The sequence below is a fragment of the Python bivittatus genome, unplaced genomic scaffold (genome assembly GCF_059951505.1).
Source record: "Python bivittatus isolate LINGU-HERP-01145 unplaced genomic scaffold, Pbiv_v1 ctg000330_np1212, whole genome shotgun sequence".
Taxonomy (NCBI): Eukaryota; Metazoa; Chordata; class Lepidosauria; order Squamata; family Pythonidae; genus Python; species Python bivittatus.
In genome coordinates, this window is record NW_028277058.1 from 54,234,701 (window position 1) to 54,261,781 (window position 27,081).

The 27,081-nt window shown below is 41.6% G+C and overlaps 1 protein-coding gene across 2 annotated transcripts; it reads right to left on the reverse strand.

The window, feature by feature from the left end:
- Window positions 1-1,065: 1,065 nt before the first annotated feature.
- On the reverse strand, window positions 1,066-26,462 carry LOC103059625 (solute carrier organic anion transporter family member 1C1-like). Of its 2 annotated transcripts, XM_007420932.4 has the most exons (16): window positions 26,395-26,462; window positions 24,816-25,084; window positions 22,152-22,297; window positions 19,335-19,476; window positions 19,105-19,237; window positions 17,068-17,189; window positions 16,047-16,193; window positions 12,573-12,671; window positions 11,269-11,511; window positions 8,877-9,041; window positions 8,115-8,310; window positions 6,545-6,710; window positions 5,570-5,745; window positions 4,535-4,599; window positions 3,173-3,290; window positions 1,066-2,530 (listed from the first exon to the last, which is right to left on the reverse strand). In XM_007420932.4, the coding sequence occupies exons 3-16, from the start codon at window positions 22,260-22,262 to the stop codon at window positions 2,311-2,313; spliced, it is 2,103 nt and encodes a 700-aa protein (XP_007420994.1). In that variant the 5' UTR covers window positions 22,263-22,297; window positions 24,816-25,084; window positions 26,395-26,462; the 3' UTR covers window positions 1,066-2,310. The 2 variants fall into 2 exon arrangements, with proteins under 2 accessions (XP_007420994.1, XP_025024199.1); XM_025168431.2 differs by lacking the exons at window positions 24,816-25,084; window positions 26,395-26,462 and having other exon boundaries at window positions 19,335-19,436; window positions 22,152-22,283.
- Window positions 26,463-27,081: the final 619 nt, after the last annotated feature.

The window sequence follows — 27,081 nt, forward strand, 5'->3', positions numbered from 1 at the left end:
CAAGATGGGTTGACCAACCCCTGCAGTAGACACCTCTTTGGGAGTAAGTGACACTTCTATAAATGCTGTCTTATATGAGGAAGGAAACATGTTTTCAATACAGGAGACCCCAAATTCAGACTCCGTTCTCCTTCCTTGTTTCTTGGTTGTAAGTTAAGTGTCATGACTGAATTTTGTGACCCAGAAAAACCAGATTGGTCTTCTCTAATCTGGTGTTCTCCAGGTATCTTATATTCCAGCTCCCAGAATTTCAGCTGGCATTGAAGGTTGGAATCCAATGTGTCTGAAGCACATCACATTGGAGAAGGCAGGACTAGGTTTATATTGTTCATAAGCTTTACTGGAATGGATTATGGTGGGAATAACTACAGAGCTGGAGAACCGGGGACCTTCTAAATACCGTTGAACTGTGACACCGTTCATCTTGGCTATCTGGGAGCTGATGAGAAGTGAGGTCAGCAGCATCTCTAGATGACCACAGATCTCCCACCCCTTTTATAAATCGTTGGATGAAAACATGCCCCAAGGGGCTTTTATGTGAGAGTTTTGAGCCTAGGGATAGACTTAGTAATTAGTAAGGTTGAAAAAATGGTGTAACAAACAAACGGTATCAAGGAGAATACTTGAAACCCATCTCTAAACATTATCTTATGAGTAAAATCTACTTTCTTCCAAAGCTACAGAATGATCTTGCTAGTTGATGGGGCATTCCTTTCAATGTTTGAATATTTTTCCTAAAAAAAAAAAGAGAAGAGGGACTTCCTACCCTCCCCCCAAATTAACAAAGAAGAATAAAAGTACCCGAAAGATGGCTCTTCTTGTATTTAAAAGCTGCTCTATTTTGAGGGCTTTTAGCACATTGTGGTAATTTATCAGGAAATGAAAGTATTTCTTGACAGAGGGAAGGAGGAAAAAGCATAGCCATTCCCACAATTCACAATTATATGGCGTGAGGTAATCTTTTTTAAAAGGTATGATTTCTCATCACTATAATGAGATCAAATTACCACTGCTGAAAATGTCAAGGGAAAAAAAGTTAAACCATAAAATCAGAGCTGGTTAAAATTACTCTTTGAGAAGTTCTTCATTAGGTTTTGAAACAGATCCATTAGCAAAGGATGGTGAAGTAATCTGCCATCTTGGATTCTCATTTCTTCCTCTAGTACAAAGAGTTTCCCCAAATCTTTCTTCTGTCTATGGTAGTGTTCAGATGAACCACAAACTATTGTGTGAAACCAGGATAGGAGGTTAGTTTATAAATTACACAATCATTTCTGTAGGGCAAACTGGAATTAAACTGGCATGTAAACCATGGATAAATGTGTTGTGTAAACACAGCTGAAGTCTCTCCAACTTATACATTGAAAAAAGGTGAAAACAGCTGCAAACTCTTAAGAAAACTAAACAGTGAAGGGGTAAAACCAAAACCATCCAAAGGTGCCTTTTCAGGACTGTATTTAAACAATGCTCTAGTCTAAAATATGTTTGGTTAGTTTATGGCTTATTTTGTTGTATGAATCTGGTCAATGTGGAAACACAGAATATTGGGTTAATCGAGGAAACCAGAGTTCAGTTAATCAAGGTTATCTACTGTGTGTGGCAGTCATTATCTTTGGAGAGAAATGGATGGTGCTTGGTGTCACCTTCAAAACTTGTTAACCACATACATTGACCATCTCCACATTGCAACAGTCATCGATTTCCACGATGATTGTTTTGAGGAACTAAATTAGCAAAAGAACCTTACTTGTGTAAACATTGTGTATGGAGATCCCAAACCAGAAGGGAAGAAAATTACTCAGAAATGAAAGGAAGAGTTTCTGGAAACATAGCACTGGAGGAAGAGGAGGAGGAGGAGTTTAAATCAACAAAACTATCTCCTCTGTTTTTTCATTATGATGCAACATATAGTTCTCACGTTGTGTTCCAAAACCACATCTTCCTTTTCCAACTTCCATGTTCTTGTGCCAGGCTTGACATGGCCCTGCACAGTTTAATAGGCACCAGTGTTTATGACTTCCCAAGACTACCACGTTTCATCCAGGAGTCATAGCACAATCTCAATTGGGTCATTAGTAAGAATTCCCCTAATATCAGGATCCAAGACTTTCTTGAACTTAGACTGGGTTCCAGATTGCTTCTTTTTGAACCAATGGTTGATGCTAATACCAATGTCTACCCCCAGTGACTGGCAGAGCTTTGGCTTAGTCAAGGAGTAGCATGGTTAGGAACTGCACAGTTTGCTTGTGATGAATCCACAGTTTGCAGCCATGTGTGCATGAACATTCCAGATCATATTCCTTGAACTTTTCACAAGGGAGTGTCTCCAGCGACTTGCACCTCCCTGCAAGAGGACACTTCTGTCTTTGAACTGATATTGGACAATTTAATGTCAGGTACTTCTGCAATGTTGGTTGCTTTCGTCTTCTGATTGCCTTGCCTGTAATGCTTCATGATTAACATGCAAAGGATGACATAAAGAAAACAGCTTCCAAATCTTAGTGCAGCAATGACCCCAAGGTAGATATTTCTAGGAGAAAAAACAGCGTGAGAACAGACTTGAGTTGGAATAGAGCAGGAGTGTTTCCCAGAAGAAGAGGGCTACCAGCTTCACGCTTGGAAATCAGTGCAGTAATGTTCTTAGCCTTTCAAAAGAAGCCTACAGGATTCAGACCCTACAGGACTCACACATCAAAGTCATGTTTTGTTTAATAATGGTTTATTTAATAAACCACAATTGGAGAGGTCTGTATTAAAAGGCTAACAGTGGCTAGGTTCCACAGTGCAATCTGCCTGGTCTGGGTTTAGTGTCTTGTGTGAACCATAAAATTATGGAGGTGCACTGCAGTGTTCCCTCCTCCATGACTCCATGATTCTCATACTTCTCATACTGTATTCTTTTTCTTTCCTGTCCATTTCTTTCTGCAATGTTCTTGCCCTGGTCCCTCCCTCCCTCCCTCCCTCGCCTCCCTCCCTCCCTCGCCTCCCTCCCCTCCCTGAAGGCTATACTAAGTACAGATAAAAGGCTTGTCAACATGTAACTATTCTATGAAAGGTTCTCATCATTATTTAGGGTGTGGAAACAGATTTCCTCATCCAGACCCAACACGAGAGAAGTTCTCAACCAGAATCCACCTTAAATCATAGGCTCTTTTCCTCCTTTCAGGCTTACCTGAATGCTTCGGTATCATATACCCTGCAAGCCCCAGATCCACCACAGGTTTTCACACCCCATTTCAAGCAGGTCTGATCAATCAAAGCTCCAAAGTAAATAGGTGCTGGAAGCCCTCCTGAAATACAGCGAGGGAGATAGGTGAGGCTGGCTTGACTTATTCAGCAAGGCTTGAAAGGAACAAAAGCTCAGTGGCAGAGTATGTGCAGTGTGAACATAATGGTTCAGGTTCAACTGCTAAAAAAGAAACAAGGAGTAGGAAGTGCAAAGGACTTTGGTTGAAGCCCTATTTCCAGACTCTGCTGAGACTATTGGCCTGGACGTATAAATTATGTGGAATGGACAACATCGTCCTGTTCTTACCCCGTCCTCCACTCACTGCAAATGACATTCACAGGCGCATTTTGATCCTTCACTTTCAACGGCCTATCCTTTCACTTTCGTGCCTATATCACCTGAGGCACTACTGTCTGGTTTGGCTGGTGTACATTAGACGTTTGTTTGGTGTCTTGTACATTTTTAAAGAACGTTAGGGCTGGAATGCTGAAATGCAAACCCTGATTGATTTGGCACCCAATCAGTACAGCAACCTGTTTCTTTTTAAATTACCAGTTTGATTAATTACCAGTTTAGAATTTATTTTAAAGAGTGCAACAGGGGCTTCTCTCATGAAATGTCAGAAGGAATGGCAGTCCCTGTGACTACTGCTCATTGTAACATCACATGGAGGATAACAGTAAAATAATAACTCATAAATGGTTCTGAAGGGTCATCTGTGAGAAGAGTCAAAAGATCAAGGTGAACCCCACCTCTTTTTTATATGTGTGATGGAAAAAGGAGCAGGGTTTTGTGCAGGCATGGCTGCCATCTTGACTTATTTGACCACCACTTCCCCTGTGGATTCTCCTGGGGTCCTGTTAGGCACACATTCCCAGCCAAGGGAGGTCAAGAAGGTGAAGTGACCGCAGCAAAGAAATTGTCCAATGGGATGCCAAGGGAACTTGCTGTCCTGATGGAGGCCTTTTCAAGATGTTGCCAAACTGCCTTGGTCCAGAAATTTTGCTTAAACTGAGTTAGACTTAAGCAACCATGAGCACAAGAGAAGCTTAAAGGATTAGTGTGGATATGTCCTTCATCACCAGCAGCCTTAGAACAGGTGTCCTGAAACTGACATTATCCAGATGGTCAACCTATCTCAAAATGATAAAAAATTGAATCCAACATGTTTAGAAGACATCAAATTGGGGGATGTTACCTTAGGACACCACACTAGCCAGTTTCTCTCCAAAACGTTGTGCATTTCATGGCTAATAGATAACATTATCTGCTTAGAATCTAAAATGAAATGTGGAAATTATTTACCAAGTATCCTTCCACATAAAGCTTCAATGCCAACTGCAAAAGATTTCAAATCTGGTGAAACTGACCTGGAAAAGAAAAGGAGGTGTTGGGAGACGTTCAAAAGTGAATTTAGACTAGAAACATTGAAATAAATGAAATCTAGAGGGAAGAGGGAAAATAAGGTAGTAAATATCGGTTGAAAAGAAGGTTGGAAGTCAATTATATTTTTCTTGATTTCTGTTTCTTTTTCTATCCTTTTTGTCTGTGTGCACTTTTTCCTTTTCCTTTTCTCTTCCTCTCCTTTCTTTTTCTTTAGATTTGTCTTTTGGAAGTGTAAGGAAAAATTCTTTAAAAAATAATAATAATAAAATAAAGAAATTAATCTGAAAACAAGCTAGTCAGCACAATTTCCTGGTATGGTTCAGAGTCGAAACCAACTGGAATGATATATAATCAACACCAACACGATCCCAACTCAAATTAAGCACAGGCTTACAGCTGACCCACTGGAAAAAGCAATGAGTAGGAATAAAAAATCCTTAAACGCTTATGGCATTTATTCCTGTGCTATTTGTTAATGTAATTTTAATGTTTGCATCATTTTATTGGCTCTTTTTAAATTTTGTTTTAATGTTTAAACAATGCTGTTATTCATCTGCAGGTCTTTGATTATTGTGTGGATTAAAGGTTAAATTAATAAATGTGGGCAGGTCATGCTGAGAATCTGATGTAGGGATATGAAATTAGAACGTTTGATTTGGAAAGCTTGGTTTTATAACAGCAATATGTTTTCTTGATTAGAAATTTCACTGGGAACTGTAGCAACAATTGTCGAATTTTGCTCCAGTTGGATTTCTCCAATGCATTATTCAAATTGGCACAATAAATGAAATGAAATACAATGATGTGTTTGAAATCTGAAAATTGCCTTTTGCCACTCAGAAGGATTCTGCAAAAAGGAAGCATTGAACTGCAGGATATGAATTTAATTTTACAATATTACACCCGCTGGCCCCCAGGCTTTAAACAGGAGAGAAAGAAAGAAAATGTCTTCACCTGAACATAATCATATATGTCGGTGTTCCTCCCAAAGAGAAGAGAAATGCAAGGATGGACAACAACACTAAAAAGTAAGGGAATTCCTTTGTACAATTATCCCTTGGACATTGACCCAAAACTGCAGAAAAATTATCACCTCCTAAAATTCCGACACAACTGCAGTTTTGAAATACCTGCAAGATAGAAGAAAAATGAAGTCAGTCCTTGGAATATTCTGCATTCCCAAACCTCTATCTGCATGGCTGTACACAGAACAGTGTGCTTTAATGGTTTCCGGGAATGATAATCATTTCCAAAATCATTGCTAGGTCTCCCCCATCCTTGGACCCCAGTTCTGGGAATTAGAAGTATGATTCCTAAATAACTCATGAGTATTTCCTGGGACTTGTTTTAAAAAAAGGAATAATACAGCATGCTGCTTAGCCTTGTGTGACTTAAGGCCACTCAGTGTGTCCCATCCAGGGTGTTCTGCGTTTTGTTTCATAGAGTTCTCTGTTGCATAGAGTTCTCCTTGCCAAGGGAATCCATTTCATTTCCTTCCAGCAACTGTAGTAACCATTGTTGCAGGAATGGAAGAAGGGTGCCTACAGAGGAGGCCAATATGATGGCTGCAACTGTGCAATCGAACGTTAAAAACGAGGTAGGGCTTTGATCGCACAATTGCTGACACCATCTTGACTTGTTTTACCCTTCCCCCCGAGACTGCCCACATGGAATCTTCTTCTGGCATTTCCAGGAACTGGGCGGAAAAGCCAGAAGAGGCTTCTGTGCCTCTTGCTCCTGCAACATGACACTCCACATGATGTCAAGGGAAGCAACGTCAATGGGAACTTTGAACAAACTTGCACAGAAGTGAAGCACCCCTGTGAAATTTTGCACAGGTGTAATTTTCTGTGGCTTGCCCATCCTCAAGAAACGAAGGAATTGTTTCCTATACATTGTAGGCATTTATTACAACATCTCTGCATTTACCAAATCCTTTCCAGTTCCCACAGAAGTTTTGCAGCCAGCTAAACATGGGTTCATGTAGGTGATACCATTGCCTCCACAAACTGGATCCCAGTGGTTCTCATCACAGCCACAGTCAGAGTTGCAGGCAGGCAACAGCTTCTCTCTGGAGATGGTCACTTCTTTTACGCTAAAGGAATAGTAATGGAGCCATCAGGAATCCAAGGGGGAAAAGATCCAGATAAATGTACTTATTCTCAGCCAAAACAATGCCATCTTTGCATAAGAGGGTAGTACCACAGGTTGCAGAAGGATTAAAAAGTGTTGGAAAATAACCCTATGCAAGGAAGGAGGGATCCCAAAACAGATCAATTCTCACAGAAAGAACAGTCTTGAATCTATGGGATGGACATTTTTTTCTCCTAATGCTGTGCCTTAACTTGTTTTGTAATTTTTCAGGGGGGGGAAATCACCCCAGTAAAAGAAGTTGATGTTTTCTACCTTATTCTCAGGGTGCTTGAGAATTTCTTTCCAATTTCTCTTAGTGTTTCCCCGCCCCCCCTCCCGATCAGCTTAGTTTATTGTTAGAGATGGTGGTGCGCACTTGCTAGGCTTGCTGTTTTCTGATGATCACCTGGCCATCACTCTGAAGCTCCCTGGTTCTGCATTTCCCACCTTATGTTGGAAACGTGAACAACATGAAGGTGCATTTTATCATCTTTGGTGGATGTGTAAAAAAGTCAGAAAGTTTTGGATACAAATACATTCAGAGGATTTTAAAGATTAATATACAGTTGGAACCAAACCCTTTTCTTTTGGGATTGATGGACAAATAGTTGGAAAAAAGGCATGGAACTTTGTTTTTATATATGACAACTTGTGATGGAATGGAATTATGAAGGCCAAGCTCAGGGAGATAAACATTTTCTTAGCTCGCCAGAACCACGAGGGAGGAACAAGAGGATGAGACTGGCACCTCCCTGAGGAATTCACACTGTTGTGGCTGGAGGACTTTGGGAACTGGGGTTTTAGTCTGGGAAGATTAATGTCAAGCCTAGCCCAAGGAACTCCAAGAGACAATGCCAATTCAGTCCAGCTATGTTTATTAGCTACAACCTCTAGCAAGAATCTTCCCAGACTAAAACCCCAGCTCCCAAAGTCAGCCAGCCACAACAGTGTGAATTCCTCAGGGAGGTGCCAGTCTCATTCTCTTGTTCCTCCCACGCGGTTCTGGGGAGCTAAGAAAATGTTTATCTCCCTGAGCTTGGCCTTCATAATTCCATTCCATCACAAGTTGTCACACCCAAACCTTGACCTTCTAGTAATGAAATAATTGCAAGAACTTCCCCTTCCAGCCATGAGAATGACAAGGATCTTCTCTTCTCCTTTGAAAGAAATGTCAAAAGCTACTTTTGATGAACATCAAATTAATTGGGATAGTAGCGGGGAAAATGTAGGAGAACTTTTCTGTCTGGTACTATTCTGGGAGGGAGCAATGACTCAGAATACACTTCATGCATTGCAAAATATACATCAACTGCATATCCCTCCCCCTCCCCCTTCCCCCCACAAAAAATGAACTAAGATGACAAACCCAGAGTAGTTGACAGTCAAACCGGCTACTTGAAGCACTTGACAACTGGCGCCAAAGTAAAACAGGTTTAACAGGAAAGCTGCTACAAAGGTGATACAGGCAAACTTTGCCATGGCTGCAATGTGCAGTTTGAACCTCTTGATGAGAAAACCTCCCAAGAACATCCCCACGATGGTAATGGGTAAAATGATCACACCTACAAAGGAAAGGGAGCAGGGACATCATCTCACCCATCATTGAACACAAAACTCATATCCTTCTTCAGATCAACAGGTTAACATAACCCAGTGCCAGGGGTAGTAATAATATAATCTGCCTGGGTACTCATTTTGGCAGTGGAAAGAGACAACGCTAGCAGTGGGTGGGGTCAGATCTAAAGATGGGTGTGATCAGAACCAAAAGGGAGCATGGCCACCACTTTTCTCCCCCTGTCTCCTAAAGCTCCCTCTGCTGTCTCCAACATCCTCATTTCTTGCTCTATTTTTTGACCTTCCATTCTGTCTTGCTCTTTCTCTTTCTCTCTGATCCCCCACTCTCCTTCTCTCTGTTCATGCACAGAGTTCACTCTTACAGGGAAAAAGGATGTCCATAGAAGTCACCCCATCCCACCCGTGCATCATGTATGCCTACTCCATCTTATGGAACATCTATCATTACTCATGGACCAAGCAACCGATCCTTCAGGAAGAATCCACCCCCACGTGGCTACTCACAAAGCCAGAATATCTGAAAAAAAAAAAAAAAGAGAAGAGCTTCACCTACCAATAAGAAAGATGGCTCTTGAAACAGAGATGTTGAACTGCTGCTCCATAAACTTTGATTCAAAGGTTATCATGCCAACCAGAGAATTGTATTGGAGGATTGTGAGGAGCAAATAGATTAGGAAGATGGAGTTTCCCAACAGTTTTTTCAAAGTAGGAAAGAAATCTGGAATAGGAAAAAAAAAATCTTTAAAATAAAGAGACGGTAACCTTATTCAATATCAAGTCTATCTAGCCCTGAAACTAATTTTGATTTTTGTCCAAATTTGCAATTAAGAAAACTTCAATATAATTTTACAAAGAGGAAAGGAAAACCTTGGAGTATATAATCAAGGCATTTAATAATTTATTAATTAACCTTATTGGCATAAAATCATCGCAAGAGTTAAGATTTATTGACATGACTTAATCATATAGGACTAATTGGACAAGTCCTTATCTGTTAAGATCCCACTATAGCCCCAGCAGGATCACTACCAGAGTCAAAGTGAGTTAGGACACCTTGAGAGAGATTCTCAAAATACAAACCAGAAAGAAATTCTTTCCAAAGCATGCAGATCTAAAAACCTGATACTTCCTGATTCAACTTAGAGGCATGAGGCCAACTGAGGCTGAAACAACCTTATATTGTAAGGCAAGGATAGGTAAGTTTTGTTGGGAGAGGAGGCTGTAAAGTAAGTGAGATACATCATACACACAAGTTTGGGTGGAGGGCAGAAATGTGGGAGGTTTCTTTACTTTGTAACTGTCATATGCCTCTTTCAAGGTTTACACCAGGGTTTCCCAAACTATGAGGTGTACCTCCCTTGGGGGGGAGTGCAGACAGAATCCAGGGGAGGTGTGAAGAACCTTTTAGTTGTACACTGTTACCATAAATCCACCTTTCCCAAAGTTTCATTGTATTCTTTTCATGGTTCATTTATGCTCATTTTGGTGTTTGGATTTTTAGGGGAGGTGTGTACATTACAACCACACTAAAAGGAGGCGTGATGGCAAAAGATTTAGGAACCCTTGGTTTATACTATTGTCTGTATCTGCTTCCCACCCCACAGTGGCAGAAAAGTGGGCCATTCATTTTCAGCAAGTATGAGGCCCACAAGAATGGAACTCCAAGACTATTTGTGACTCTGGGGCTCACCCCATCTGTTGAGTCACAATCAAGGCCCTGCTTGTAGGGTGGTAGAACAATCCATCATTGCTGGAGGATGTTAATACAAACATTCACGCGATACTTCTTAATTCTAGCAATTCTCTGGGCTTCTGCTATGCTGTATTTCGCCACCTGATGTATTATTATCTTGACAAACAGCTCTACTGCTGACTTTCTGCTTAAACCAAGCATTAAATATTTATTTATTTATTTATTATTAAATTTGTATGCCGCCCATCTCCCCCAATGGGTGACTCTGGGCGGCTCACAGTTAAAATCAAAAACCCCAACAACAATTTAAAAAAAACCCATAAATAATAAAACTAATCAATCCATTAAAAATCAATATAAAAAACAAACCCCATACAAAATACTGAAAACATTCAAGATGACGGAGGGGGCAAAGTCAATCACCCACAAGCCACCTCCACTGGTGCAAGCCCCCATCCAGCCCCCAGGCCTTCTGGCACAGCCAGGATTTCACATTTTTCCTGGAGGCCATGAAAGTGGGGGCACACTGCACCTTGGGAGGTTGGTTATCCTATAGAGCAGGGGCCATAGCAGAAAAGGCTCTCTTCCCAGATCCCACCAGTCAAAATTCCTTGACTGGTGGGGTCTGCAACATGCCCTTCTGCCGGCCTGAGTGGGGCGGGCTGTTATATCAGGGGTGAGACGGCTCCTCAGATAAGATGGATAGACTAACCTAAATGTTGTCCCTTTTGCGGCGGAGGGGGGGGAGACATTTCATTTGCATCAGATTGAATAAGAATGGTTTAAAAATGGCAGAACACAGGTTTGGCTCAGGACTAGTTGCAAAGTTCAGAATTGGCTACTAGTAAAGAGGTTTTTCAACCAGGTTAGATAATTCTGAACTTTGCCAAACCTGTGTTCTGCAACTGGTTAAATTTAATGCTGATTGGAAGCCCCTTTTGGACTTTTTGCGTTGAACAGAAAATTAGAAATAATAGTAGACAACAGGAAAAAATGAAAGTTATGTTGTTAACTTGCAGTAGGAGCTCAAAGCAAATTTATACTTATATCTGTTGTAAAAGAAAGTCAGAAGTCATTTTTCTTCTGTATTTCTTTTTCTTTCTGCACTTTTGACTTTGTTTTCTTTTTCATTCTTTACTTTTCTCTCTTCTCTACTTTCTACCTTAATTATTAGTTCTTGTTAGTTTTTATCTCTTTATCTTAAAAATCTAATAAAGTTATTTGAAAAAAAAACAAGAGGTTCTTAAACCACCTTTTACCACTTCTGAAACTTTCAACTGTGGGGGTTTGGGAGCATCTGTTTTGCTTCGGCTGTCTTGAGTGATTCCATAAACTTCATTGGACTTCTTAACAACTTGTTCTCCTTCTTGAGGCAAAGAGTAAGGCAGGAACCAGAAAGGGAGAGATGACATAAAGCTGGTGACTCCACAGATCAATATCCCAAGCCACCAAGCACCGACCCAACGCGTGTCCTTGGAACTGATGGTCAGTGTATCTGGGAAAAGTTAAAAAAAAAAAGAAAAAAGTAAACTTTCAAATAAAGCCTCTATCTATACTTTCTAAAGGTTTATTAAGTATGACCTTTGACATCACCAACATTGACCTAACATTCATGGTGTTCACCTGACATGTTTAATCCTAAACTTGGATTAACAACACACAATTCAGCGGCGTTTGCATAACACCCAATTAACTCATTTAAATTTGTAGGAGCTCCATTACCATGAGCAAAGCTTATGTAATTTTAACTTTGGCTTATTTTTTGAGCTCAGCATGTCCATAAGCTAGCTTGTTTCCTTAGTTTATCATTCCATCTATTATGCAAGCCCAGAAAATGGATTCATTCAGTAACCAGGTTAAGTGGGTTGTGGACTGTAGTCACTCATAATACAAATAACTATATTATGGGTTCATGTAATAGCCTCATTCACGCTCAGTGCTAAGACAATGGTTGGGTTCCCACAACATACTCAACTGCAAGCAAGCAAACTTATTTTAGCCTAGTTTAGCATGTTGTACTCCAGCCATTAGGGAAGAGTCTTAAAGATCTTCACTGTGGTCCCAAAGATTCATTGGTGGTTTCTTTCTCATATTATTCTCTCCTTCCTTCACTTATTCAGCCATTAGACAGAAAACTTAAAACTTAAAACCTCAATTTAATGGACTCCTGGGGAAGCAGGGAGAGAACATCAGTTATTCCCAAATGTCTGTTAAATCCCAAAGCATATCATTTGCATTAATTTACATCATTTGTGTAATGACAGCATATCATTTGCATTAATTTACATCATTTGTGTAATGACAAATTGCCCCTGGTCTCAAAAAATTAATATAAAATTAATGCATATTTAATGTTCTTTTCCAGACTATGGCAGATGCAATGGACCTGTATTACTTTGGAGTAATGTCTGGACAATAATGTTGTCCATTGCATCTGAAGTCTGCTAAATAGGGGTTCATTAAATCAAGGTTTTGATGCCTGGCTAGCAAAAGTCTACCAGATGGAAAGACAAAATTGGCTGAGGAGAAACATTGGGTATGACACTTGTTCCTTACCAGAATCTACTTCTCCGATGTCAACCCACAGATTAGCACAAAAAGAACCAAGCAGGAAGCCAAGAGTTGGTCCAAACATTCCTGTTGACCGTACTGTTCCTATGAAAGATGGTTTAACATAAGCACAGGAATACCTGCAGAACAAGACTTCAGCACAGATGAGGAATGGGGTTTACAGCAGGCATCAGCATCACACCAACTGTGGCTACTCAAAAAGCTAAGCAGGGTGAAATTTAGTTAGTAGTACTTAAATGACAGACCACCAGAAAATCCCAGAACTGCAGACTACACTGGGAAGGTCTCTCTCTCTCTCTCTCTCTCTCTCTCTCTCTCTCTCTCTCTCTCTCTCTCTCCACCTCCACCTCCACCTCTATCCATCTATCCATCTATCCATCTATCCATCTATCCATCTATCCATCTATCCATCTATCCATCCATCAAGGTGGCAATGGCAAATCACTTCCATATTGTTGCTAAAAGAAACCTTGGATGGACAGGTGTTATTACCTTTAAGGGTCGGAAGATGTATAACGCTTCCATCTGCATCTTGAAAAATGTGGATGAGGGAGTTTCAATCAGGTATCTGGGAAGATGCCACAGCATCTCTCCTCTCTACCAGAATGGAGATCTATGGCTAACACAAATTGTCTGAAGACTTAACAGTGCAATAGTTTGTGTGTGTGTGTGTGTGTGTGTGTGTGTGTGTATGTAGAGAGAGAGAAAGAGAGAGAGAGAGGCATTCTCACAGGTACTTATCAAACAGTAGTTGGGAAATATTTGGAATAAGTGATGCAAAATGGAAAAGGGGGGGGTAATCTCTCCTCAGTTTTTTTTTCATTTATTTTATTTGCTCAATTATATAGCCACCCGTCTCACTTTTACCTGACTCTAAGTGGCTTACAATAAAACAAAAACACAAAATACATAATAGAAAACACAAATAAAAACACATAGCAGCCGTGCATGATCTAACCTATCATCTGTACAACCAGGAGTTGAGCTGTAGCCCACACCCAAGGCCCCAGGCTCGAGCACAATGCCAAGATTTCAAGGCCTTATGAAAGGGATGGGGCCTATCTAATCTCAGGGGAATGATGTTCTAAAGGGTGGGTGCCATGGCAGAAAGGGCTCTCCTTCTGAGCCCCCACCAGCTGAAACTCCCTAACTGGTTATACCCAGAGCATGACCTTCCTGCCAGATCAGATAGGACAGGTGGAAACAATTGGGGAGAGACAGTCCCATAAGTAACTTGGCCCTTTGCCATGTAGGGCTTTTAATGTGACAACCAAACACCTTGAATGCACCCAGAAGCACAACGGAAGCCAATGCAACTCCCAGAGCAGTGGTGTCACATGTGCTGAGTATCTGTCACCAGTAAATGCCCCCACCGCCACATTTTGCCCCAGTTGAAGCTTCTGAATATTCTTCAAGGGCAGTCCCATATAAAGCACATTGCAGTAGTCCAATCTGGAGGTCACAAGGGCATGAGTGACTGTGAGCAGGGCCCCCCAGTCCAGGAACAGGCACAATTGATGCACAGCCCTAAGCTGCGCAAAGGCCCTCCTAGCCACGGCTGCCACCTGTTCTTTCAACAGGAGCTATGAGTACAGGAGGACCCCCAGACTGCACACTGGATGTGTCTGGAGCAGTGCCACCTGATCCAGACCCAAAGATGGAAGGTTGCCAGAACCAGGAGGTCCACAAACCCAGAGCCACTCACTTTTGCTTAGGTTGAGCTGAAGCCTGTTGCGCCCCATCCAGGCCCCCACAGTCTCCAGGCACTGAGACAGAACCTTCATGGCATCACACAGGATGCCTGGGGCAGAGATATAAAGCTGGATATTATCAGCATATCTCACCCCAAACAGTTGGATGACCTCACCCAATGGCTTCATGTAGATATTAAACAGGAGGGGAGAGAGTACCGCGCCCTGAGGCACCCCACAAAGTAGGGGCTGGCTAGATCTCTACCCCTCATCAACACTGACTGGAACCAACCCTAGAGGAAGGATGAGAACCAGCACAACACCATGCTGTCCACCTCCAACTCTCAGAGCTGGCCCAGAAGGATACCACAATTGAAAGCTGCCGAGAAGTCAAGAAGAGCAAGGACGGATGCACCATCCTCATCCTGCTCCCACCAGAGGTCATCCAAGAGTGTGATCAATACTGTCTCAGTCTCATACCCAGGCCTGAACTGTGACTGAAAAGGGTCCAGATAATCTGCTTCTTCCAGATTATGAAGAATCTCTTAAACTGCAAAGAACCATCTTCTCTATAACCTTCCCTAGAAAGGGAAGGTTGGAAACTGGACAAAAATTATCCAGAATGGTGGGGTCTAGTGATGGCCCCTTGAGGAGGGGCCAACCACCTCCTTAACTAACTCCTCAAAGAGGTCTTAACCAGCCAGGAGGGACATGAGGTGGCTGCACTAACAGCCCCAAGGACTCTGTCCACTTCCTCACTCCCAACACAATCAGACTTTTCCCAGTTCCACATTTATTCCTCAGTTTGTTTACTGATGGGTCAACAGTTTGAGGATTGCAGCAGCTGCACTCAGGAATGAATGTTTTGTGTAACCTTGCTAGCCTTCAAAACTCCTACTGGTAAATTTCATCAGCAATTTGGCAAACAACCAAGGAGTAATTCATTAACAATTTCCATTGAGAAACAAATCAAAAACAAAGTCTGCAAGCTGTCAGACTTAGGTACCCGAAAGATCAGCCATACCTGATGTCCTTACATCACTATGGTTATGGCACATGATTGCCTCCCAAAAGTTTATAGGGCATCAGTCATCTATGAGTAGTACGACCTTCCTTTAGAGTGTATTTCTAAGGAGGGTTCTGAAGAACTAAAATGACAATACCCTCATAAAGATGACATAGGACTGTGGAACTGGGAAAAGTCTGATTGTGTTGGGACTGAGGAAGTGGACAGAGTCCTCGGGGCTGTACCAGGACATTCCAGAGACAGAGAGAAAATCAGTTTCAGGCCTTGTGAGGACCTAATTATGGCTCTGCTACTAGACCACGGATTATTTTTCCCAAATTTCTTCCCAAAATATCCTCTGCTCCCACCCTCCAAAAACTGGCAAAATGCCTTCTCTCATTTTCTGTGCCAACCAGAAAAATGGGGCTAGTATCTCAGAACTAATTTACTGACCCTCTGTGGACTTTCTATGGATGGTGTTTAATGCAGACTTATTGAAGAATCCTTGTGATGAAATATTTTGAACCTACAAAAAGCAATATCTGGAAGTCAAGATTTGAGGGGGGGCCCTCCTTCAACCTGGTGCCTTCCAGCGGGGCTGAAACTACATCTCCCAGAATTCCCAGTCAGTGGAGTCATTGGACATATTGGCAGAGTTCAATTCTGGGAGCTGAAGTCTAGGGGCTGGGATAGCTATAACTTTGTTGCAACCTCAACTCTAATATTCAAATCAGGAGAGAAAGAATTACTTTCTTATTTTACCTATGTAAAAGGCAGAGTTTTCTTCTGTGGCAAAATCATCAATGTAAGACATCCCCAAGGGCATGATAGGTGCTTCCCCAATGCCACGGAGAAGGTTCCCAGCAAACACAAAGAGCCACAAGTAGGAACTTGTCATTTTTTCACATCCTGAAAACAAAAGATGCCCCAAAAAGTTGTAGGGTTCACAACCTGATCACAATACTAGTACTTACTTACTTACTTACTTATTTATTTATTTATTTATTTATTTGAATTTATTCTAGCTTTTATGATAAACCGCCCAGAGTCGCTCACTGAGTGAGATGGGTGGTGACTAAATCTGAAATATAAAATTAATTAATTAATTAATTAATTACTACCTGAGCACTACACCATACAAAGTAGCAGGCGTTCACTGATTCCAAACCTTGCAAGCCAATGTCTAATTTACAGCAAGTTTCTAGCTCTTGTGGTGTGGGTGAACTGCTCAAACAAGTGTAATAACAATTGCAAAAGCAAGCTCTTGGTCCTGGGGTAACTTTGATGCATGGCAGGAGAACCACCTTCCCACAGGTTATCAGTAAATGCCATCCCCACTTTCCCTTCTTGGAACACTGGGAGGGAAGAATGGCACTAATTTCTCTCAAGGGGCAAACAATTAACCTCACCCTGAATACTCTTGCTTCATTGCAAGTCCACAGCTTCCAACGCTTTCTCTAGTTATGTCCTTAAACCTAAGAGTTTTGATTCCATATCTTGAGTGTTCAATGAACCCAATCTAAGTAAGAAAGTTTACTTAGATTGTGAGGGCAAACAAACTGATCAAACTGGAAAATCACGGTATGGATTGCTCAGCAAACAAGGGAGAGGACAATACCGTGAAGCATCTAAAGAGGAGATTTACAGTACTATGAATCTAAAGAATTAGATGATCTTTCCGGAACTTGCTCGTGGATACTTAACACCTGAGTGCTCACCTCTTGAATGAAGCAACACTCCTCCCCTCTAAGACAGCCCAAAGCCACTGGAAAGTTTCACTTACCTAGAGCAGTTGTGTTTCGGGAACTTTCGGCAAGTCCATAATGATGGAGAGGCGCTGACCCACAGGCCGAAATGCTTGCGGATGAATTGGCCGAGGAGACAGCAATACTTTTGTAATTGTAACTGCAGAACAAAAGCCAGGATTGTGGGACTGGAAAGTGAATGTTTTCTTTCAATTATTATTATTTTAGAAAGAAGATCTCTCCATGGGATCCTTTAGGTCTGATCAGTGGTTGTATCGATACATGGTTTGGGTTAACACAACATGCTAAACCCAGGTGAACCAAACACAATCACTGCGTTCATGTAACAAGTCCAAACAAATCCACAATAGAAAAAGCATTTTGTTTTGATTTTCCCCTAGGAACTATATCCACATACTGTATGTGGAACTTCCTCGCATGTTATTTACCTGGGAACTTGTAAGGAGGACTAATTATTAAATGAATTAAACCCTGTGGTTTGGGTGTGTATGTGAATGAAGGTTTAAAATAGGCACTCTGCTCCTGGTCTAACATTCTAGCCACCCAGCACACTTCCTACATAGTAGTTACAGTATATTCACACAACAGTTGAATATACAGTTAGAGACCTAACAGTTGCAAGGTTACTTTTAAACTTGGATATATGTCTGTGTATGTATGTTTTACAACCTTATACAAACCCAGTTCATTTGCTTAGTTCATGGTAAGCAGTGTCCATGGAGGTGGAGGTAAGTTAAAATTGTCAAAGTGGCAGACTGGGCATCATGATGTAAGCCCCACCCCTTTTGCATATGCACTGGCATTGCACACATGTTTAAAAGAAGATGGGCTTGAACTACAACACTCCTCCACTGTCTTGCTGATGCTGACCTCCCCTCCATGGACACCATTCTTTATGGTCCAGTGGATTACATAAAACTAAAAAAATAGATAATTCAGCCACTGTCAAATATTTTATGCAGTCTTCATATAATTTTACTCAATATTATCTGTCTGTCTATCTCTGTCTCTGTCTCTGTCTCTGTCTCTGTCTCTAATCCATCCATCCATCCATCCAAAGAAGGCCATGGTATAAGGCAGTGGTCTCAAGTTTGAGCTGAGACCACATCAAATCACCTCTTTACTTTCTTCCACGTAGGCTCCTGGTACCCCTCATTTTAGATAAAAATAAATAAATACATGAAGGAAGAGTGAATGGGTTGAGAGAAAGGGGCAGAACAAGAACTTTGTGTCTAGGTGGCTTGGTGAGGTGGAGGTGGAGTTGATGAGTCAAAAAGACGGAGGTGAGAAGTTTAAAGAACCACGTGTACTCCGTGAAATGGTGTGTGCCTACAGGGAAAGCAATGATGGTTTCCAAGAATAGAAAGACATGGAGACATACAGTGAATGATGTTGGTGTAACTTGAATGCATTAGATTTCCTTTTATTTCTCTTAGTTCCTGTCTTTCTTATGCTTATGATTCCTTACTCCTTTTCTATGCTGTGCATAACATAGCTTACCCTGAAAGTGGTGAATAGGTATGTATGTATCTATGGAAAGAAGGAAAGTCCTGCATCTGACAGTAATGCTTCAATGGACACCCATTCACCTTCAACAGGTACCTCAGTATGGCTAGATTCATATAATCCACCTAATTTGGGTACTGAATCTTATTTTCTGCTCCTACCATATTATAGCTCTATTCACAACATAACAACATAACATGTCCCTTAAAGATCCACTAAAGACCTAGCAACTTGGTTGGTTTTAACCTTGATTAAGCTTTGTGCATATTTTACCATCTTGCACAAATCCTGCCCTGTTTATGGTTCAGTGAATTTTGCAAACTAAGAAAGAGGGTTAATCCAGGAACCAAATAAAGCATGTGCAGCCTTTAATCATAAAGTAAACCAACAGGCTGGGTTCGTACTACGAGCCACACCACAATTCAAATAAGGAGAAAGAATCAGGTCATGTTTTGGAAAAACAAAAACCCACTGTTACTCAGGTGATCCGGCTGCAGCCTTCAAGGTGGCAAGAGATGTTCTTTGCAAGTCAGGCAAACTCCACTTACTGTCCCATGATGAAGTGTGGCATCACTGATAGAAAGGATCCAGAGGCCATGATCAGAGAACCTGCTGCAATCACCTTTGGGCGGTGAACTTTTGGTCCAACATAACTCACCAGAACCATTACCAATAAGTTTCCTGAATCAGAAGAAGAGACATGAACAGCCCTCTCAGGAAAGGGAAGCCCTTTTGCTGCCAAGCTGTAACATCTGCCCCACAGAGGGGGTCAACTTACCTATCTCAAAGCTCCCATCAATCAAGCCAACCACAGACGATGAGATCTCAAATCTCCGCTCAATCTGAATCATCGTGCTCTTCATGTAGCTTCCTGAAAAAGCTTTGGCAAAAAAAGAAAATGCCAGTGCTCCAAGAAATATCTAAGGTGAAAACAGAGATAAAATAGTGAGCTGGAAAAGGAGCTGTTGCTAGAGAGTTGATAGAGATATCTCATATCTCTAATGCTATAGAGCATTTTTACTATTGTTATATTATGGAGTATAACACGCCCTTCCAATTTTATTATTTATTATTTATCCATCCATTATGTCTGTATCTCACTGCAATCCAATCAAGGGCCCACAGGCAAGTGAAATGCCCATGAAAAAAATTGGAAAAAAAACAACAATAAAATAAGCAGTGAACAGCATCAATCCCCAAAGGCCGCACAAAAGAGCTTTTGTTTTAAGTTGTTTGCAGAAGGTAGTTAGGGTGGGAGCCAATCTAATTTTGACCAGAAAGCTGATCCAAAAAACTGATGCTGCCTCCAAGAAGTAGGGCCTCCTGGCCTTGGCCCCCCTTACCCCCCCCCCCAGAAGTGAGGAACTACAAACTGCTTCCTTCTCCTAGAAAGTTCATACAGGTTGGATTTATACTAGCTGGAGAATGCTTTCCATGATGCCAAGCCATGGAGACTTTTATAGGTTAAAACCAGCACTTTAAATTGCACCTGGAAGCTTATTGGTTTCCACTGCAGTTGTGATGGAATGGAATTATGAAGGCCAAGCTCAGGGAGATAAACATTTTCTTAGCTCGCCAGAACCGCGTGGGAGGAACAAAAGGATGAGACTGGCACCTCCCTGAGGAATTCACACTGTTGTGGCTGGAGGACTTTGGGAACTGGGGTTTTAGTCTGGGAAGATTGATGTCAGGCCTAGCCCAAGGAACTCCAAGATGTCAGGTTCGGTCAGCACGAGGTTTCAGGGAAGCACGGGGCTGCAGGGAAGCTCGCAACCAGACCACGCGGAATCCACCGGCGGTAGCTAGCGGGGAAAAGAGGAACCGAAAGCGCCGCTAATTAACGAGCCACCTGCGGCCAGCTAAACAGGAAAACCGCAGCGGAAGCTTTTAATTACGAACTGATAACGGCGCGAGCAAGCAAGGAACGGGGCCGCAGGGCAGCGAAACAAGATCGTAACTCAGCACAGAACCCGCGGGTCTGCACGTAGCAGGGAGGGGCCAACCCAGCCGGAGGGGGACTGGCAATCAAGGACAATGGACTCTGACCGACCCTGCCATCATGAACGATCAGGGGGGACATTGGGGGGCCTAATAGCCCACAGCCGCAACGCGATCACGAGGCGGGAAAAAGCGCGGGAAGGGGGGAATATAACAAGTGATGCAATTGTACCAAGCCAGTCCTGGCTTTGCTTGTGACTACTACGTTATGCATGAGTAAACCTTCTTTGTGAACCACACGTGTCACGAGAGTTTCTCTGTCGAACGGGGCAAATCTCACACAAGAGACAATGCCAATTCAGTCCAGCTATGTTTCTTAGCTACAAGCTCTAGCAAGAATCTTCCCAGACTAAAACCCCAGCTCCCAAAGTCCTCCAGCCACAACAGTGTGAATTCCTCAGGGAGGTGCCAGTCTCATCCTCTTGTTCCTCCCACGCGGTTCTGGCGAGCTAAGAAAATGTTTATCTCCCTGAGCTTGGCCTTCATAATTCCATTCCATCACAGCAGTAGATGTAGGACAAGTATAAGGTGTTCCCAATACTGGGTGTTAGTGAACGAATGGTTTTTAAAGTCAGCCCCAAGTAGAGTGTTACAGCAGTCCAAACAGTTATGAGCCATTGTAGAGGACATAGGGAATGGCCTTGAGGGACAGGAGGAAGAGCCACTACCAAGGCAATGATCCGACAAGCATGACTTGAGCCCATTCCAAGAAAATAATTTGAGTAAACATCTCAGGTAGGCCCTCCTTTGTTCACCTGAAGATAAAGCGAAGGAGGGGGGAAGCACATTCAGACTAGCAATAAAAGTCGTTTTAGATCTATATGGCATTGGATTCTTAATCTGGCCTAACTCATAGATCTAAAGTGCTGCACAGACCTTTTTTTTTTTCTATTTTTTCCTCCCTCCTTCTGAAAATCTTGAGGTACATTGATTGATTTAACCAATGCATATGGCCGCCCAATGCACAAATCTGGGCAGCTAACAGAAGTTTAAGACTGAAAACAAAAATCTTATCATGGGTCTTACTCATGGATAATGCCCTTTTGAATAAACAAGCTACTCACATTTTGAACCCTGGACACGGAAGGAATGGACTTATTTTATAAGATTCTCAGAAGTACACAGAGAAAACAGAACAAAACCCCTGACCTCAAGGTGTTTACAATCTTAAATTCAAACATGATGAAAGAAACAGGTGGAAGATGCGTAGGGAATATAATCAGAAGCTTATGCTCTTTAGTAAAATGTATCAGAAAAGGCGCTACCAGACTTTTGATTTTTTGCTACCGTAGACTAACACGGCTCTCCACCGTGTTAGTCTACAGTAGCAAAAATAGGGAATATGTGATTTTAAGCATGAATCCTATGAATATTTTTCAACTCAGCAAGGAAAGGTGGAAGTGGTGGAAAGCTATCGTTTTTAGCTTTGAAACAGAAAGGATGTAGCCTTCGTTGGATATAACCTGAGGGTTTATTGCAGAGAAAATAGCAGAAAGGAAGCTGCTTAACTTCAAAATAGAAAGAGACATAGCCTTTGTAGAATACAGCTCAAGGATTCATTGAAGAGAAAATTGGAGGGAACAACGAAAGCTATTACCTTTAGCTTTGAAAGAGAGAGAGATGTAGCCTTCATAGGATGTGGTCCAAGGGTTTTATCCAAGACAAATGGATTTTCTTTTGCTTGTGGTGAGGCCATTTTTCCATCCATGGGGTTGATCTTCTAGACGGGGAACCCAGACCTTTCTGTTTAGAGTCAAAATATGACTGAAGGTTATCTAATTTCTAGAATGTATACATGGGGAATTTCTGGCCTATAGGCCTAATCCTAAACTCAAAGGTTCCTCCTATGATCTCAAGTACCATGGTGCCAAAGTCCACTCTTCTCTTAAGCCCTGTCTTTCCATAATATCCCATTGCCTTCAACCCCTATCCCTTTTCTTAATCCTTAGCCTTCCTTCCCCCAGGCTTCACTGATATTAGTCCACATATAGAACCATGTTGTAACTTTAAAGAGGGAGGAGAGATAATGAATTTGCTTGTAACTGCTCTAAAGAAGGTTAGAAGCTGCTTCTTTATATATCTTTTATTTTCCTTTTTCTACCTGCACTGTCTTTCCTACTTCTATTTCTTCTTTTATCTTTCTTTTTTTTAATTTCACTCTATATAATGTCATGCTTATCTTTTACTTATGTGAAAATCTTTAATAAAAATTATTCTATTTATTTTATCTTTTTTTAATCTTATTTTTAAAGAAGGTATTAGTCCACATATAGACTTCAGTCATACTGTTCAATGGGCTTATTTTAAGTACTAAATCAGGAAGATGACTTCATGGCTTCTAGTCTAAAACCATTGGCTTCATTGCTCTGTTTGGTGGCTAGACAACTTTTCAGCATGTGGGAATATTAACAAGGAATTACAGAGAGAAAATTATACACATGGATTGACACCAAATTATAATCCCTATATTGCAGATGAATAACTGAAGTCTACTCCATCACTGATGCAGCCCCCAAAAGCTTTGAGGGATGGCTCTCTCCATTCCCACAACAAATTGCTCCTAATTTATAACTCTTAATGTGATGAAAGTGCTAAATAATTAAGTATATTAGCTATATTAAAATTAACAGTAATTGAAACTAACTGAGATGTGGCCACAGTTATGTCATGCAATAAAACCCCAGTTCACAAGTCAAAGGCTAGATGCGGTCCTCAGCCTCCCACCCCACTCCAGGTTGAGCACTGCTTGCACTAGGTGATCAAAATAGCATCTTTTCATGCTGGCAACTGGAATGTGCCATAATGTCAGTGAAGGATGGGACGGGACGGAGAAAGGAAGGAAGGAAGGAAGGAAGGAAGGAAGGAAGGAAGGAAGGAAGGAAGGAAGGAAGGAAGGAAGGAAGGAAGGAAGGAAGGAAGGAATAGCACGTAGGCTAATGAACTCTTTGCAACCTCAGACAGCAGACCAATCATGGGAATGTTGATAATTACAGTTCTGTGGCATCCTGAGATTCAGAATATCCACATACCTACATTTATATCTTCCCAGTATGAACACTGCAAATATTTTATAAAGCCTAACAAAAACAATAGGGTAGGGATCTGCGCTTAATACAGAAGGTATTAGGAACATGGGATTATCAGCTGTCTAAATCCACTGAGTTCTATGGACTTAGCACCTGGCTGACCTTGGAAGCTAAGCAAGGTCATCCTGATGAGGGACCACTAGGGAATCACAGAGTTGAAGGCAATACCAGGAAGTTGAAAAAGCATCCCGGAAAAGAAAAAGACAGACCGTTTCTACACTGCTGCCAAGAAGACTACATGGACATGTATTTTAAGTCTCGTGGAATAAAATTTAATTTGAAGGAAACCTTTTAAAATGTAATGTATAGGTTTGCAGCTTAATAGCACAATCCTATATCTGTCCCCTCAAGAAAAACGAAATAAAATGCTGAATTCAGTTCTGAAATAAAAGTGGATTATGGGCTACAAGAATTCCTGTTTAAATCAGAATTCCATACCTTTGTGTTATCATTAAAAAAATATTTCCCCTACTCCTTTTTTACAACCACTGAACAGCCAAAGGTCAGTGGGACTTACTTTTTCATAAAGGAGAGCAAAGGATGTTGTCCATGAAACACACCTCAGTAGTGGATTCCCAAGGTGAAAAGTAACCCCGTCCCAGTTAGATCCTCCTCTTCATCCAATCCTTGAATTAATTAAACCGGGGCTAATTTTATGAGTTTCTCTCCACCCAGACTATTTCAGTGTTTTATCTCATCTGTAAATTCCATGTGTATCTGAAAAGGCCCAACCTTCCATCTTGGGGCCCTGAGCCAATGGCTGTATCAGGATTAATGAGTGCTTGACACAGCTAACATCAAACAATATGCAAACAGTGTGGAATGTGCTTTGGCCAACCTGGGTTGCTAAACACAGCCTGTACTTTGTGTTTCATCTTCAGCTGACAATCCATCTTCCAGAGAATCTGACCTCGTTAAATAAAAGCAAAATATCTTCATTAGGTTTCGGGCTCCTCCTAAGTCTTCTGAGTTTCAGAGACATTGCATTCTGTTTATGCTGCCATAAGAACACATGGAAGGAACAGGACGAAAGCTGCTTTGGCTAAATGTGGGTAAGGGTAGACCTCAAGAAAAGGTGAGGTCTCCTTCACTAGAGATGGTTGAATTAATGCTGGGCTAAACTCCTCTAGTTCTCAAAATCTCTCTTCCCTCTTGAAAGAGACTTGTTTCCTTACCTTTTTTCTTGCAAAACTCCTTCAGATTTCTCTTGTTGGTGTTTTGGAGCTTGTTGGAGATGTCAGAAGGTCCTACTGCTGTTGTTGTTTTCCATTACTCATCTGTCTATCACTCAGTAGCTTTGAGGGTTGGACCTGGTGATCCTTCTGGTCCCCTCCACCCCTATGATTTGATAATTCTCTGGCTGCTTCAAAACCTGAAGAAGTCCCACAGGAGGACCTTGGTGGTAGGCAGCTGTATGTCAAAGGAATCTCCTGCTCTGAAGATCCTGCAGTGGACAGAGGGCAGTGGTCTAGATAACTTCTGTGCATGTCTGCAGGATCTTGCTGCTTTTGTTAAAATGACAAACAAAGCTTCACACTTTTGTACCACAACTTCTGTCCCTTTTATAGGTGTGTATGATGTTGCCATGTCCATACAAAAGCGGCTGGGGTGGCCTTGCAATGGCATGATGTTGTTTACGTCATTCTGCCCTCACCCCTGGCTCTCCCACATAATCTCCAGGCCCCACTGATCTCTAAATTCTGTGAGTCTCTGATTTCACTTTTAAAATGGCTTCACAACCAATGGCCAAGAAGACAAACATGAACCATGTCCTGTTTGGAGTAACTTGGCAAGTTTCAATAGTTTTCCAGAACAATTCACTTTCACAAGAAGAGATAAATCCATGCAGGAAGTAAGGTTTAGCACTGGCTATCAACAGGAATGGCTTAGTGAAACCTCTTCACTAGAGAATGAAGAGGATGTATGCCTCTTTATGCATTTTTAAAACCCAGGATATATTTTTTAAGAACATCTTAACTTCTGCCAAAAGATGGCACTGTTGGCATCAGGCAATCTTTTCCAAGAAGGATAAATGATAAACCACAACCAAGAAGTCCTCATTTTTTTTTTCTTGGCATCTCCAAGTTCTCCTCAGATTACAGTTATGGCTACAGGTGGAATTTACCTCCTGAAAACATGTTGATATGAGGAGTCAGCAACTTGATCTGGGAAACAAGATTTTCTCAGGTGTGTAAGGACCAGATATCAAAGCCTTAAGAAGCCACCACACCTGGAATGGTGCACAGGGGACTACTTTGTTTCCATTATGAAACATAGGCAAGTTGCAGTTATGGATAGAAAGGCAGGTTATAAATAGTAATAAATATTTAAACCCTACCCATCAGAATCAATGAGATTCCATTTAGATTCAGGTCCCTTGATTTCAGTGGTTCAACTCTAATCCAACCTTTCCCCCTATGTATTATTAACAAATGTCACAGCTGTCAGAATAAGAAACTTGAAAGACAAATCTGGGGAAAATAAAGCTGAGAAACTTTGCAGCAGTTTGTCTGCATACTAAAAACAGTTTTTTTTTTCCTTTAGTAATGCCAAAGAATCACATTACATGCCTTCAAGTCCCAGTTCACTCAACACCAGTTCTTTTGTACTAGAACTTTGGGGGGGGGGGTGAGTGGGATCTGTAGCCCAAGATCCTCCAAGGGTTAAATGATTCCCACCAAGCACCCTCCCACCCAACTAAGGAGGAAGCGCAGAGCAGATGAGATGATTGCAACCAAAAGAGAGAAAACTTACTTGTTCGTCAGGCAGGTCTGAACTCTTCAATCCCCTTGAGGCAAGCAGCCAAATCATGTGTGTGTTCAGGGATCAGCCTTCTTTTTGAAGGTGGAGATTTAGTGCAAGGCATTGCATAACTTTTCCCTTGCTTTTTTTTTAACTGGGTTCCATCCTTCCCAGCAAAACAAAGCAACAGGACAGATTTATAAGCTGAACTGCCGATTGTTTGCATTGTTAATCAATGGGCATTTTTCCTGCAGCTGCATTCAGGGCCAGATCTTTGCTTGCAGATAGCTGGCGTCTTTAGAGGTAGAAGAACAAAAATCAACTTCTTCCATCGTATGGTCTTTGGACTCAAGTGGTAATGATTGCCTGAAAGAATTGCTCCCTTACTGAAGAACACGCAGCTGTCTCTCTGGATTGAAAAAATCTGGGTGACGGCTACATGGCGCCAAAAAGATACTAAAAGCTCTAACCATATTGCCATCTATTGGTCTTTGGGATTTTTGCAGTCCAGATTTAAAAAAAAAAAAAAAATTATGTGCCATCAAGTCTGTGTTGACTCTTAGGGACCACATAGAAGTCCAGATCTGTTAGCCCTAGAAGAAAAGGTATGTCCATCATGCTCACTCCAGTGAGTGGAAAACAGCATAGAGACACGTGGCAGAAAGTTAGCTCATTCATGTTGTAAAAGACTCAGGCCTA